General features: G+C 51.7%; 2 protein-coding genes across 2 annotated transcripts in view; both read right to left on the reverse strand.

Moving 5' to 3' along the window:
• The window catches only part of CR1 (complement C3b/C4b receptor 1 (Knops blood group)), a 74018-nt gene that overhangs the window by 10878 nt on the left and 48036 nt on the right, over positions 1-15104 (reverse strand). Inside the window, exons 41-59 of the mRNA XM_040616962.1 lie at positions 13093-13202; positions 11139-11218; positions 10181-10363; positions 9833-10012; positions 9457-9639; positions 8619-8801; positions 8271-8450; positions 7895-8077; positions 6551-6650; positions 6100-6185; positions 4942-5136; positions 4373-4552; positions 4054-4245; positions 2762-2956; positions 2379-2516; positions 1806-1985; positions 901-1083; positions 567-749; positions 203-385 (exon numbers count right to left, since the gene is read on the reverse strand). Coding sequence (XP_040472896.1) covers positions 203-385; positions 567-749; positions 901-1083; positions 1806-1985; positions 2379-2516; positions 2762-2956; positions 4054-4245; positions 4373-4552; positions 4942-5136; positions 6100-6185; positions 6551-6650; positions 7895-8077; positions 8271-8450; positions 8619-8801; positions 9457-9639; positions 9833-10012; positions 10181-10363; positions 11139-11218; positions 13093-13202 — 3097 coding nt within the window. The remainder of the gene's footprint in view (positions 1-202; positions 386-566; positions 750-900; positions 1084-1805; positions 1986-2378; positions 2517-2761; positions 2957-4053; positions 4246-4372; positions 4553-4941; positions 5137-6099; positions 6186-6550; positions 6651-7894; positions 8078-8270; positions 8451-8618; positions 8802-9456; positions 9640-9832; positions 10013-10180; positions 10364-11138; positions 11219-13092; positions 13203-15104) is intronic.
• On the reverse strand, positions 88-4236 carry LOC121098700 (complement receptor type 2-like). The gene is made up of 9 exons (XM_040616985.1): positions 4054-4236; positions 3790-3889; positions 3534-3619; positions 2762-2956; positions 2334-2516; positions 1806-1985; positions 901-1083; positions 567-749; positions 88-385 (listed from the first exon to the last, which is right to left on the reverse strand). Exons 1-9 carry the CDS (start codon positions 4217-4219, stop codon positions 138-140), a joined length of 1524 nt encoding a protein of 507 aa, XP_040472919.1. The 5' UTR covers positions 4220-4236; the 3' UTR covers positions 88-137.

Raw genomic sequence — 15104 nt, forward strand, 5'->3', positions numbered from 1 at the left:
CCAATGCCACCAAAATGCACACAGCTCCTGCATGTGCTGGAAGCACACTTAGACCCAGGGGGGTCTTTGGGTGTGTGGTTTCACCTCCCCCCTCCCCATGCCAATGCTGCAGGTTGGCAGGTTTGCCTGCTCCAGGGTCAGCCGAGCACGGGACGGATGCTCAGCCAGCCACGGGTGCACGGGGAGCTGCAGCTGGCCCCACCTGTGCAGCGTGGGTACGGGCGGCTCCAGCTCCCCGAGGCCGTGCACCAGACAGAGGGGTCTCCGAAGAGGGAGAAGCCGGGCTGGCAGCTGTAGTTCACCGACATGCCGCTGGTGAAGTTTGCCCCAAGCTCTGCGCTGTGTGTGGCATGGGCGATGGTGGGAGGTGCAGGACAAGGCAGCACTGACAGGGCAGGAGCAGAGAATGGCATTTTAGTGATTTTGCCAACAGAGCACAGCTAACATGGCAAGACTGTTGCACCTGAAGCAATGTCAGTGAGGCAGAGAGCATGACCTCAGGGCCCCTCCAGGGCAAGAATGGCCCTAAGCATCCTCCTTCTAAACCACCATGTGCCCGTGCTCACCTGGCTTGCAGGTGGGGACAGCAGGCACCCAACGGCCATCGGGCTGGCACTTGGTTTCATGGCTGCCCTGCAGCATGTAGCCCGGGTGGCACTGGAAGGTGATGCTGGCCCCAGGATGGTACACAGCTCTCTTTCCTCCAGCCACTTCTCCATCCTGCATGCTGGGGCTTGTGCAGGTGATCACTGGAAGTGAAAAGCAGCAGAGCATGGGCTAGGGAAGCGGCTGACAGAGCTGGGGTTTCCCCTTTTGTTTTTGCAAGGTCAAAATCCAGGGAAGGCTGTGCGACCACAATGGTCGCCCTTCTCACTGTGAGTAACAGCACTGACAGCTCACCTTCACAGCGGGGGTAAGGGATGCTCCAGGTTCCAGATGTCAAACAAGAAACGGTTGTTTTCCCAGTGAGGACATACCCCGGGTCACAGTAGTACTTCACTGATGTTCCAGGAATGAACGCTTTGACATCCTTGCTGTCATGCTGGCCATTTTTGATATTTGGAGGGGAAGGACACTGTAGCACTACAAGGAGGGGGAAAAGTCATAACCGGTGAAGAGCTGGTGCCACAAACACCAACTGTGGGGTAAGGCAGCCTTTTAACTTCTTTCTTTCTGTCTGTCTTTCCCATTAACTTTTCCCAAATAACTAGGGCTGTCACTGTTTGAACTATGTTTCCATCCTACCCTCACTTACCTTCCAGCCTTCATGTTTTTTGAGCTTATTGACATCAAGAGTGATCATCTCTCCCTGTTTAGGCATTTACAGTGGTTAGTTTCTATCTGTGGTCCTAAGAGTTTGCTCTGTCCCTTCTGGGTTGTAAACAAGATCAGACACCAGCCTGACTCACTGTTTCTCTGTGGATCCATTTAAAGAGATGAAAGCCCTACAGAACAAGGGTCTGAATCATAGAATTGTTTAGGTTGGAAAAGGCCTTTAGGATCATTGAGCCCAACCATTCACCTCGCACTGCAATTCCACCACTAAACCATGTCCCTACATGCCACATCTACATGTCTTTGAAATACCTCCAGGGATGGTGACTCCACCACGTCCCCGGGCAGCCTGTTCCGATGCCTGAATGGGGATTATCCAGACAGGACGACAGATATGTGTGTGTTTGTCCCTTCCAGTCCTGGAGAGTGGCCTCTTTACCTCCAGTGTGAGGCAGTTGCACCCTGCCAGGTGCACTCACACAGTGGTTCGGAAGGAATCAGCTACCACCCACCACCTCATTTACACTTACTCTTTTCACAGATGGGGACAGGAGGGTCCCATGTGCCCCCAAACTGGCACTGAGACTCTTGAGAGCCCTTCAAGGCATAACCAAAATCACATTCGAAGACAACGATGTCTGCGAGCCTGTACGTGGTCTCCAGCCCAGCCGTTCTTCCGTTCTCGATCTCTGGTCTTTTGCAGCCGGTTGCTGGAAGTGAAGAGCACGAGGCACTGCTGGGGGTATGAAGCCCATCCTGGGTGTGGAGGGACAGTGACCAAGGGCAGTACCTGCTGCTGAACTTTGCCATCACTGTCATGGGCATATCAACATTATTGACTCTTATGCTTACACAAAATACCATTATTCACCTGCTCCTGAGAGTCTGCCCTTACTGAGGACAGAAAGAGAAGTCCACAGAGGCAGATGGAGCTGCTCCTGCCTGTGGGACCTTTGGGCTCTGCCTCTCACTGGAGATCTGGTCTGTAGCGATGAGACCAAGAGCCAAGAAGGAAGACAGGGCCCAAGGAAAGATAAAAAAAGCCAACACAAACACACCTTCACATCGGGGCTGGGGCCGGCTCCACGTTCCCTCAGCTGTACAGCTAATGGAAGTGTTCCCAACGAGGGAGTAGCCGTCCCTGCAGCTGTACTGCACAGTCGAGCCTGGGAGGTGGGTGTCCGAGAGCTGGCCGCTGTGCTTCCCATTGGCGATGCCTGGAGGGGGAGGACATCTCACCTCTGCAAAGGAGAAGGAAAGGCAGATAAGAAATATGGACAGGTCAAGAAAAAAATCTTGAAAAACTCAATCTTCAAAAACCAAAGGCGGAAGACAATTAATCCGATTAAGTTATTTGAAGAAATGTCTGTCATGTTAGGTGTCTTCCTATCCATGGGTGCAGCCCCCACTGCAACCACCAGTCCTTCTGCCACTCACAAGCAAACGTCTCCAGCGGGGATGACGCCCACGCCCGGCAGAGCCCTACCTCCGCACTGCGGCGGCGGCCCGCTCCACACGCCGTGCTCCCCGTCTGCCGTGGTGCAGAAGATGGAGGACTCCCCAGCCAGCAAGTGGCCCGAGTCGCAGGTGTAGACGACCACGTCCGCGTAGGAGAATGTGTCCATCAGGTGCCCACTGTGTCTCCCGTGGGGGATGTCCGGAGGCGGATCGCAGACGATGCCTGCGGGTGCGTACAAGGTGGCTTTTAGCATCATTGCTGCAGCAGCGCCTGGGGTCTGCAGGACACACACGCTTCCCGGGAAGGGAACCGACGGGGATGAACCCATCTCAGCAGTGATGCTTTCTGGACACAGTGACCCAAATTATCCAGAGACAAACCTTGTATGGAAAAAAAAAAATCATATGTGGGAAGGAAAACTTGTGCCCTCCTGTGAATCACTTCCTTGCTGCCCATGTCTGGAGGTGGTGGGACAATTCTTACCTCCCTTTCCATAACCATTGGTGACACATGCAGAGAAAGACTGACCACACCTTTCCTACATGACCGGTGAGAAATACTTATCCCAGTAACAGAGAGTTTAAAATATTAATGGTTTTCCCAGTTCAGACCAGGATAAATAAAAGACCTTTGGAAACATGTTCAGAAGCATCCAAAACCAAAACAGAATGAAAAGAAAAAGGGAAGATTTTACACATACAGTGACTTGACAAATTTGTTGCAATAAAATCTTTGTGTTGAAAGATGTGCCACTCTCTTCCAAGCCATCTCCAAGGACCTTTTGTTGTGGCCTACTTACTTTGGCAGACAGGAGCATCACCACTCCATGAGACATGTGCACCAGAGACCTCGCATGTCCTCTGAGAACCTCCAACCAACTTGTACCTGGAGTCACACAGAAGGATTTATTTATTTACATTAAGGGACTTGAGATTTCTTTACAACCCCTGTAAGAGGCAGCCAAGGATTCTGACTTGGGACATAGCTTCCTTCATGTAAAGCTGAAAATCTGCTTCACTCACTTGGCACTTGAATTCAGCTAGTTGCAAACTCACCCTTCGTTACAAGTGTAATTAACTTTGGACCCGAAGAGGAGGTCTGTCAGGACAACAGCTCTGCCATTCTCCGGATCCCCTGGGTTAGCACATTGTTTCCCTAGAAGGGAATGCCAGCCACCGTTAACCCTCCGCTGCTCACTCACATCCCAGCCAGGGATGCTAACACAGACCAGACTGCATAAGGAAACTCATAAAGCTAGAAAAATGTGGAAATCCAGCCAAGCCTGACACTTCAGGATTTTTAGCACTTGCAGGACTTACTTTTACAGAACTCCAGTGCCACAGACCACGTCCGATTCCTGAGGCATGTAATGACTGGCAGCATCCCTGGGTGCCGGGCGTACCCAGGCCGGCACACGTATTCCACCGTCCTCCCCACGGGAAAGACAGTCTGGTTGCTGTATGGCTTCTTCAGCTCAGCAAACATCAGTCTGGTAGGTGCATTGCAGCCATCTACCAAGAAAGATAAGCCAGCCCAGTTGTTAAAGGAGTCAAAACCAAGCAGATTTGGGAGAGCAGGGAGAAGGTTAAGGGAGAGCAGGGGGAAGGTTAACTTTCCGAGCACTGTTTGAACACTTGCCCTGCTCGCAGACTGGTACAGGTGGCTCCCAGGTGTTATTTAGTTGGCATCGTACCACTCTGTGGCCTCGTAGAACATAGCCTGGCTCACACTCAAAGGCAACGGTGTCCTTGTGTGTGTAGGTAGTCCTAGGAGACACTACTCGCCCATTGCGAACCTGCGGGACAGGACATCTTGCCTCTGGAAAAGAAGTGCCGGTCCTCAAAACAGGCACTTAAACAGTGCCTGTGCAGCTGCAAAGCCACTTAGGGTTGCAATGCCCTTTAAGACACAAGCCTGAAAATAATTTTGCCTTAGATGATGTACTGCCTGCATCCAGCGAAGTCAAACGTTGAAGGAGAGACTCAAGCTGAAAGGTGAGGCTGGAAATGCCGGAGGCGGTGGGGTGGCCCTCCAGCCTCCTCCCCTCTGCCTGGCCTCAGCTGCAAATCAGCCCTCGCAAATCCTGCCCTAGCAGGCACTCAGGCAAGGAGTGGAATTGTCTGGAGGTTTCCTAGCCTTTCTGAATATGAAGCAGTAGAGCTGGGAGGATTGCACTGGAGTTTTTGCGTGTGCACACACAACTCTACCTCCGCACTGCGGGGGGGGCCCACTCCACACGCCGTTTTTCCCATCCTGGGTGGTGCAGTAGATGGAGGGCTCTCCGTGCAGCGGGTACCCAGGGTTGCAGGTGTATGTTACAGATGTGCCATAGTGGAATTCATCCAGCAGCCTGCCTGTGTGCTTCCCATTGGGAATGTCCGGGGGTGGCTTACAGGGGATACCTGCGGAGGTGCAGAACAAGGCTTCTAAATTCAAAAGCAGCACCAAAGTACTTGAAATCCCTCAGTCTGTGGCGCATAAACACCCGTCCTAGAGACAGAGTAACTGCAATGATGTGACCTTCTCGGTGAGGCCTTGTAGGCAGCTGGATCCCATCTCCCTGGCCAGCAATTTCTATGACCGTTAGAAAGCAGACCAGTAAGACAAACCTCTATGGAGGAAACACTTAGATGCTTTATCTTCTTCACTGTTTAAGAAATAAAAAAGGCAATATCTATTTTGCATTGCCTGTGTATAATCCTGATTTTTCAGCTGCACACAGTGCAAAGGCAACGCACAGGCAGCAATCTGTATGTCACCTTAGGTTAACACATACCTGGAGAATCTGTAATATGCTTTAAAATCCCAGAATGTGCCAGTAAATGTTTCTTTCTTCATCACAAACCTGTCACCTAATCAGCAACACTAATAAATCAGCAGAGAAACACCCAGGTGTGATTGCTGAGGTGCAGCACAGCAGCTCTCTGGGTACACACCAGTTGTCTGTACTTGGAGTGAAAGAGAAAGCCCGCAGTTTGGGACTTTGGGATTCCACTTCTGGCCCTCCCAACGAGCTTTGTCCCTCCTTAGGGGTGAGCCTTGCTCTCTCTGAGTCTAACAATAACAACCCTTAAGCTGAATGTTTCCCTTCCTCTCCTGCAACAGGCTTGTGATGTTAGAGACAGGACACCTAAGTACTGCTGAAAAAGCTCCAGCTGAGGCATTGCTTTCTACAATCCATTAAGCTTTGAGACCTTGTACCTTTTCCCAGAACATTTTTGTACGACTTCAAAACCTTCTGATATTTTTCATGCCCACAGAGCAGAGAAATTCCCCGTGAAAGCTTTGATTGGACAGATTTGGCAGTCTCTGCTGGAAAATATTTACCGAATCCATGCACACCCCCGGCGTCGTAAGCTACTTACGCTGACAAGTGGGAATGTCACCACTCCATTCAACACGTCCACCAAAAATCCCACATTGTCTGCTGGCTCGTCCAATTAACCTGTGCCTGGTGTTAAAAGGATTGAACATTCATCCCAGGTCATGTCAGTCTGAGTTACTATCACCTTCCAACCGCCTCGGACAGTGTGAGCAGCCCTGCTGGCAGCAAAGCTGTGGCCCTGAAGAAGTTCCCTTCCTCGCTCTGCCTGACCCGTTTCACACTATATACATGTAAACATAAGATAGCGAACACCTTATGTGTTATATAGGTACAGAACTCCGTACAGTGGCTTCTGTATAGAATCAATTCATTATCAATACATCTATTAATACATCTATTTATTGGGAGTGAATGAATAGGAGGAAAAAGGGGAGACTTACCGAAAATGTCTCTCCCTGCTGTTTTAAGCAATAGCCAAAACCAGGACTTACCCTTCTTCACAGCTGTAGAGCACTGTTGACCCAAACAGGAGATCTGTTAGGAAAACAATTTTCCCATTCACAGGTTCACCAGGATGATTGCATTGTTTTCCTGGGGGAGAAGAAAACCCTCATTTTATGTTTCTGTCTATACCATGGCACAACAGATGCAACAATTACTCCAGTTATCTGTCCACATTTCCAGTTACCCCCCAAATGGGTTTCAAACAGCATAAAGTTACATGGCTTTACTAGTCACATACTATTTGACCACCAGAATAACGTTAAGGTTTTTGCAGCATGGACAGAACCTAGCGCCTATTCCTTCTTGAACAACGGACACCAAATCAAGGAGCTATTCACTTTTACAGAACTCTAGTGCTTCTGACCACACTCCGCTCTCAAGGCATGTAATAGTAGGTGACATTCCTGGGTGTTTAGCATATCCAGGTCGGCAAGTGTATTGCACAGTCTTCCCAACAGAAAAATCAATCTCATTTTTGTGCTCCTCATTTAGCTCAGCAAAGTGTAACCTTGTAGGAGCACCACAACCACCTATTAAAAAAGAAAACAGACGTGAGAATCAGGCAGGACAGGCATGCCGGGTGCAAGCACAGAAAGAACACAGTTATGAGGAAAGGCATTTGGTTTGCTTTGCAAAATAATTTATTTTGATTAATGTAGCCATCATTAAACAAACACAACCTATTTTCCCAAAGGATTCCAGAGGATCTGGTTCTTATTCCCAGGATATACTTAAATCTTCCACTCAGAGGGTTTCACCACATTTTTATAACAAGGTTAGGGGACAGAAAATAGTAGTGTACCTCAAGGCAGCTATGTCACCGTTTACCTGGAAGTACCGGCCTGTTTGAGAACTCCAGGTAATGATGCATTCTATTGCAGATGGGAGCAGGAGGGTCCCAGCTGCCATCCTCCTGGCAGAAGACTTCAGCACTGCCTTGCAGGCTGTAGCCATCATGACACTGAAATGTCACCATTTGCCCAGGTGCAGAGATAAGTCCTTGACCACCAATTTGCCTTCCGTTCTGTACATCTGGATTTATGCAGACAGTCACTGGAAATGGTGATGTGCAGAAGTGATGGGCAAAAGGAGTCGGAACAAAACAAAACAAAAAACGCACAGGCTGTTAATATTGCAACAACAACTTGACATCTCCGTAAACCTCCCCACCCCTGCCTTCACAACAGAAGGGCCTGACATTAATTTGTACCATGCAACACTTTACATGGGATTAACCTTCTCTGAGGATCTGGTTGCAACCGTCAAGGTCTCCCCTGTGCTCAGAGCCACACTAAGAGCTTCTCACCCGAGGGGACAGACCACAGACACACCTTCACAGCGAGGGCTGGGCTGGCTCCAGTTCCCTGATGCTTTGCAAAATGCAACAGGATTTCCAACCAGGTAGTAGCCAGGATCACAGGTGTATGTTACATGCATTCCTGCAGTAAAAAAAGCTTTGCCCTGGCCGTTGTGATTTCCATTGTGGAGCCTTGGAGGCATGGGGCATGGTCGGACTGCAAGAGGGAGACAGAAGGTCCTAAGTCAGCGAGAGAGCAACACGCAAGGGGACGGGAGTTGGTGCGATGCTGCACTGATGGGTTAAAGCCCATCCCGGGGGCGGCTCTGCCTGCACACGCTGTTCCTGCTGCAAGGAGCACCCGGCCGGGCAGGGCTACCCTTGGGGAAGCAGCGGGCACCTGCACTCACCCTTCTCACAGGTGGGCACCGGTGGATCCCAGGTCCCCCCAGGCTGGCACTGAGTCTCATAGCTGCCGTCTGTGGCATAACCAGAGATGCAGTCAAAGTGAAGAGTCTCCCCAGCCTTGTAGGTGCTCTGCAGCCCATAGATCTTCCCGTTCTGCACCTCAGGTATCTCACAGCCGATTGCTGTGGGGAACGTGGACAGCATCCTTTAAACTTCAATGCACGGGCCAGATCCTGCACACACAGCCCTCTCCCTTCTCCTCACCGCTGTAAGCCTGTCTGCACTGTTCCTACGGGACATCCAGTATCCTTTCCGCCAGCCCCACAGCGAGCAATGAAGCATCCACCCACCTTTGCAGCGGGGCAGGGGCTGGCTCCACACCCCTGCCTCCATGCAGTAGATGGACATGTTCCCGACCAGCTCGTAGCCATCCTTGCAGCCATAGTAAACCATTACTCCCCGGGAAAACTTGTTCAAAGTCTGTTCTCTGTGCAGCCCGTTGGCAATGTTCGGTGGCCGAGGGCACATCAGCTCTGGAGGGGGAGACGAAAAGCCCATGAGAGTGTCTGGGACAACCAATGCTTGAGAGACAGCTCAGCTGAAACCTCCTGCACATCAGACATGGGGAAAGGCGAAGGGCAGAGGACTCGCACCTCAGGTACTGCCGGCTCTGCCCTGACAGCCAGCCTTTGGGTGCCCTGTCTCTCCACTGACTTTTCTGTACAAAGAACGTTGAATTGATTCATAGAAATCCAGCTGGTCTGCCCCCGAAGGCTGTGGCACACAACATGCCCCTGCCTGCTCACCTGCGCTGTCACCAGCCGGTTCTCCCTGGGTGTGCTGCAGCCGGGCAGCTGCTGGAGCACTGGGAGGAGGGAGCTGGCTCCGGACACCCCTTTGCACTGGATCTCACATCAAGTAATGTGCCAGTTCCTGGATATATACTGTGTGGTCACCAGCATCCAGCCCCAGCACAAGAGTTATGGCCCATGCAGCCACAGTTATAGAAACACCTAGCTCTGGATTCAGGGATGTAAGCGTATTCCTTACATATTATAAAACTGTATACTTCATTAAAGGTGAATTTAATCCCTCACTGAAGGTCTCAGCGGCAACCCATCAGGGATTCCCCTGTGCTCAAAGCCACACTAGGAGCTTCTCACCCGAGGGGACAGACCACAGACACACCTTCACAGCGAGGGCTGGGCTGGCTCCAGTTCCCTGATGCTCTGCAAAACACAACAGGATTTCCAACCAGGTGGTAGCCAGGATCGCAGGTGTATGTTACACGCATTCCTGCAGTAAAAACTGATTTGCCCTGGCCACTGTGATTTCCATTGGTGATTTCCAGAGGTGGAGGGCATGGTCGGACTGCAAGAGGGAGACAGAAGGTCCTAAGTCAGCGAGAGAGCAACACGCAAGGGGAAGGGAGTTGGTGCGATGCTGCACTGATGGGTTAAAGCCCATCCCGGGGGCGGCTCTGCCTGCACACGCTGTTCCTGCTGCAAGGAGCACCCGGCCGGGCAGGGCTACCCTTGGGGAAGCAGCGGGCACCTGCACTCACCCTTCTCACAGGTGGGCACCGGTGGATCCCAGGTCCCCCCAGGCTGGCACTGAGTCTCATAGCTGCCGTCTGTGGCATAACCAGAGATGCAGTCAAAGTGAAGAGTCTCCCCAGCCTTGTAGGTGCTCTGCAGCCCATAGATCTTCCCGTTCTGCACCTCAGGTATCTCACAGCCGATTGCTGTGGGGAACATGGACAGCATCCTTTAAACTTCAATGCACGGGCCAGATCCTGCACACACAGCCCTCTCCCTTCTCCTCACCGCTGTAAGCCTGTCTGCACTGTTCCTACGGGACACCCAGTATCCTTTCCGCCAGCCCCACAGCGAGCAATGAAGCATCCACCCACCTTTGCAGCGGGGCAGGGGCCGGCTCCACACCCCTGCCTCCATGCAGTAGATGGACATGTTCCCGACCAGCTCGTAGCCATCCTTGCAGCCATAGTATATCGTCAGTCCCCGGGAAAACTTGTTCAAAGTCTGTCCACTGTGCAGCCCGTTGGCAATGTTCGGTGGCCGAGGGCACATCACCTCTGGAAAAGAAAAAGAAATTCCCCGATGAGTCAGGTCTTTGCCATTTTGGGTGCTACTGGGAATGTTTGGGTAATACCAGGGTAATGTCCTGAGCTCTGTTCGGTCTTTGTTACATTTGCTGGACCGAAGTGTTACTTAACTAAAGGTACAGCAGCATTAAGATTACAGTTGCATTGCAGCTGGAGGAAATGACTATTAATAATGACAGTCCCGACAGGAGAGCTGACAGGCATATCGTGGGATTTGGCAGAAGGTGCATGTGGGCATGGAAGCAGCAAGAAGAGCGAGAAGTTATGATTACTTCCCGTTCCAGGAGGAAGATGAAAATGTCCCACATCTGACCAGAAGTGGAGTGACAGAAATCCCCTTGGGCACAGCTGGCCTCTGGCTGCTGACTGTGCTGGGGAGTTTACAGCCTCCTGCTACAGAGCAGCTCAGCCCCAGGGTTAACTTCTCCCCATCTCGCTCAAAGCCCAAGACAGGCCAGGCTGCAGCCATCCCTGTGTCCCACCCCAGATCACTTCTCCCGAGCCATTTGTGTCCCTCAGAGCCAAGCTGGCAGCACTTTGGTTTGAGAAGAGAAGCGAGGAGGACAGACGCATCCCAGCTCTGCTTTCCCACTGAACTTGAGAGGACACAAGAGGAGCTTGGCACCGCGCTGGGACACTTGCCCTTCATGCACACTGGCAGAGGTGGGCTCCATGTGAAGTTGGCTTGGCACGTGCTTGTGTGGGAGCCCTGCAAGGTATACCCTGTGTTGCACACGAAGCTTACGGTGTCCCCAGTCCTGTAGAAAGGGCGAGTAGTGGGTACTCTCTTCCCACGTTGGATGTGTGGGAACGGGCATCGGGTAGCTGGAAAAGGGAGAGAAATAAAACGTTTACCTACACAGCTCTCAAGCTGTTCCTGCCTGTGATGGTCGCTGTGTTGATGGTGTCCGTGCAGCCTGTTATCCCTCAGCAATGGGATGCAGCGGAGGCTGCGGCTGGGATGGCTGCCCCTGGGCTGAGGGACTCCTCCCTGCGCTGCTTGGGGACCCCACTGCTTCCTCAGCTGGCAAGAAATGGGCGTCCAGGATTTCACATCAGTCGCCTGATAAGGTCAAGAGCTTTTCATGGCCCTTCTGCATGCTTCTAACCCACAGGCTGGGAAGCACATCCCCTGGGTCCAATCCAACCCGGGGAAACGTTGGCAGGACCATCCAGGACCAACTTAACTGCAGTCCAGGGATCTGTGCTACCCGGGGCACGTGGCCAGGGTGCACAGCGTGGGCTGGGGTGCTGTGCCACACTACCCATGGCACTGCCGTGACCGTGCAGGAACAGATCCATGCCAGCAAGGGCAAAATGCATCTTACAAGGGACCAGGCTGTGAACCTGCTGGTGTGCTTCCAGGGGTACCTGGGGGCTGTTTGCATTGAACCCCCGCAGAAAGAGAGAGACAGAGAGGCAGGCATGCAGAGAGGCGGCCAAGCAGGCGTTCAGAAACAAACCTGCAGGGAAATAGCTTTTTGTTCACTAGGCAAACATTTGCACTAGATAGGAAAATGTAGAAAGAAGGTAAACAAACGCCTCTCGCTGGTAATATCCTTTGGGTTACTGAGTAAAGGGCCACAGCTCTGTTCCTCCCCGCTGAGCGGCTCTGGTGCAGCCCAGCTCTGGTCTCTGCTGCACCCTTCGCAGCCTTCCCACAGCTCTGAGCCTGGCTCAGCCGAGAGCCGCAGCTCTCTGGCATCAAGCAGCACATGTGAGCAATGACAGCTACTTCCACAAGGCTGGCGAGCCAAATGCACATACATCAGCTGGACATACAGAAAATTAAGTATAACAGAAGTATAACCTTTTTGCAACGTGTTACCTTAGTGATATTTCTTTTTTTTCCCCTTTTTTAAAGAAATATAACCCAACTCTTTGCAGCCACCAATGCTTGACTCCTAGCCTGCCACTGAGCTACCACAGCCTTTGGTCTCCCAAGATGCCAGTGAATAATTAACATGATTGAGGATATAGGGAAGTCTTCTCCATACAGTACCAAAACACTTCTGAAACCTTGCCAGGGCCGCCAGGTCACAGCACCCGTGCTTACAAGATGGGAAGGGGTAAATAAAACCATACTGCAGTGATGGAGCCGATTTCTGTAGGTTTTTTGCTATCCTGTCCCAAACAAAAGGGCATGTCGGGCTACCTGCCAAGCTTTTGTGCCCTCGGGCTTTCAGAGCGAACATCAAACATGCCCAACAGCACAGTCTTGTTTGCCATTTTACTCTCTTGCCTCATTCCAACACATTTCTGTTTATCACAGCAAGTTTCAACTTGACAGAGCTTGAACACAACTTATTACTGGAACAAGCTCCTTGTCTCGCTGCCGTAAGATGCTGTATCCATAACCAGCTTTACTTTGGCAGTTTAAAGACATAGGTCAAGCCCCTTGTTACGAGAAGCTAGATGGGTTATGAAAGATTCTCCATACCCTCCTGCAGCAAGGTTGCAACTCCCTTTCCCCCGGCCACTGAAGGACACAGGGTGGCCCCAGTGCCATCTCAAGAGCCTTCCATCATTCTGTGATGCTCAGGGTCTGGCATGCCAAGATCCACCTGGGACCAGCACAGGGCTCCTACCTACCTCTGCAGGGAAAAGCAAGAGGATCAGCGAGGAGAGGAGCAGTGATGAGGAAGAGGAGGTCCATGGGAGGAAGGTCCCAGAGGTGCAGACCTGCTGGTCTCCCTTACCTTGAGCCCCAGCCGTAGTGGCCAGGAGCAAAGCAGAGCTGCCCAGGAGGTGGAGGGCGAAGGTGAGCACCATGCTCCGGTCCCTGGCGCCGACTGCGGCTCTTGGGAGGCTGTGGGAAGATATGGGCACCCCAGTTCCCCCCACGTGCGGAAGGAGCTGCAGCTGCAGGGCTTCCTAAGGCCACGGGACAGGAACCTGTGGGCTCCTCAGCACAGGGCAGGTGCAGCCACACCACCTCCCCCCTCCCCAAGGGAGGCTGCAGGTCCCACACGCCGCTTCTGCTGCTATTTTTGGCAGGTGAGGGTGGGCCCCTGGGACCCACGGGCATCTGTAAAAAGAGATGTGGGTGTAATTACGGGGGTGCTGTTAGCCAAACTGGGCCCATAGCGGAGAGCATCCTCAGTTAGGGCAAGCGGCCCGGGCTCTGCCCCAAGTCCCCAAGCAGCCCTTCCATGAGCCAGCTGAAGAGGCACAGCTTGGCTTGGCTTGCCTGCCAGGGTGCAGGAAAGGCAGAGCGGGACATTCCCTCCTCCCACACACCTGGAACCAACGGCAGCAGGGACACGTGTGTCCCTTGGGGCCATGGGTGCTCGGAGCAGGAGGCACAGCACACAGCACAGCCACCGACCTGAATCCTCCCAACCCAACCCTGGCTGCTCTGGGACTCATCCATGCCTGCATCATCCCTCGCCGCTGGCTGGAAGAAGAAGAATCCACAGACAGGACTTTTTGATGCAGGAGCAGGTCCCCACCTTGCGCAGCGGGGGATGCTTTCTGAGCCTGAAACAAGCAGCGACACATATTGTCCGAGGCCTTTTATCCCTTTTATTGACAAAGAGCTTCCGATATTTACACATCCAAGATTTACACTTCACAATTTGGAATTGCACTTGATAGTTACACTGAGATTATAAAGTAAAATTACATACAACTCAATTACAAACACTACAGATAAGTCCTCTTCAAGTCAGTTTTGGTGACCGCGCCTGTAAGCTACATCACAGCGCTCACGGTTCCTTTCATTCGGTTGCGGGGAGATCGTTTCAAGCTGATCCCAAATCAGGTGTTAAAACTTTTGGAAAAACCACCCTGGACTATGCAGTAGGAACAATTGTGCCTGGATTAAAATAACAAAACTGAACCCAACACTATGGTACAAGGCTTTACGTTTGTGTTTTGTTCATCTAGTCACTCACGTGGCTTACGGTAAGAGATAGATAAAAATAATGAGCAATCTGCAAGTGCTTGTTCTGCAAGAGTGGCTTCCCAACCCAGCACCTCAGGGTGCCCCAGGGGCAGCTGAGCAGGACCGCACTCTGCTGGGAAGGGAGAACTTTGTGGGTCTATTCTGAACAAGACTAACGTGTTGATGGAAATGGCTGTTTGTGTTTTCCCCTTTAATTAGATGCATGTTCCTATTAACAGGAAAGCACTGGTTAAAAATGCAGAAACAAAAAGTACGTGGTAGGCACATTTCAAATACTTCCCGTTCCCAACTGGGCATCACAAGAAGCTCCCAGACGGGCGATGCACCTCTGCATCAGGCGAAGCCCCAAACCTCAAAATCTTGCTTCACCAGCAGCTAAAGGGCCTATTGTCTCAAGCTGGATTCAGGCTTAACAAGTTTAAATCCCATCACAGTTTTTTTTCCCTGATAAACGGGATTCCCAGGAAACCTGCAAATCTTGACTTTATTTTACAAGATGCTACATATCTCTTTAGCATATTAAGTGCTCATTTAGCATGGAGTTAAAACCAGGAAAGGAAGCTAACACCACAATGCATGCTTTCTATCAACCAAACAAATCAAGGGCACTTTGGTTTAGACAACGTGAGGGAGATGCCATCATCTGAGCTGTCCTCATGGCACTGCCAAAGCCTGACTCGGGTTGGGACAAGGCACTTCCCCTCTCCCTACCCCCGCAAACATCCCCAACACAACAACCAGCTAGGTCAGGTGAGACAGGATAGAAACAAAGCACACAAAAGATGTGGGGTTTGCATCCTCTTC

Source organism: Falco naumanni, chromosome 17, assembly GCF_017639655.2.
Source record: "Falco naumanni isolate bFalNau1 chromosome 17, bFalNau1.pat, whole genome shotgun sequence".
NCBI lineage: Eukaryota > Metazoa > Chordata > Aves > Falconiformes > Falconidae > Falco > Falco naumanni.

Bases quoted from the DNA above. Each gene is read 5' to 3' on its own strand.
- LOC121098700 (XM_040616985.1), bottom strand. From the start codon at position 4,219: ATGTTTGCTGAGCTGAAGAAGCCATACAGCAACCAGACTGTCTTTCCC. The intron at 1,084-1,805 runs GTAAGTGTAAAT...CCCTCCTTGTAG, and splicing joins TGTCCCCATCTGTGAAAAGA to TGCTACAGTGTCCTTCCCCT. The intron at 386-566 runs GTGAGCACGGGC...CTGCCCTGTCAG, and splicing joins TGTCCCCACCTGCAAGCCAG to TGCTGCCTTGTCCTGCACCT.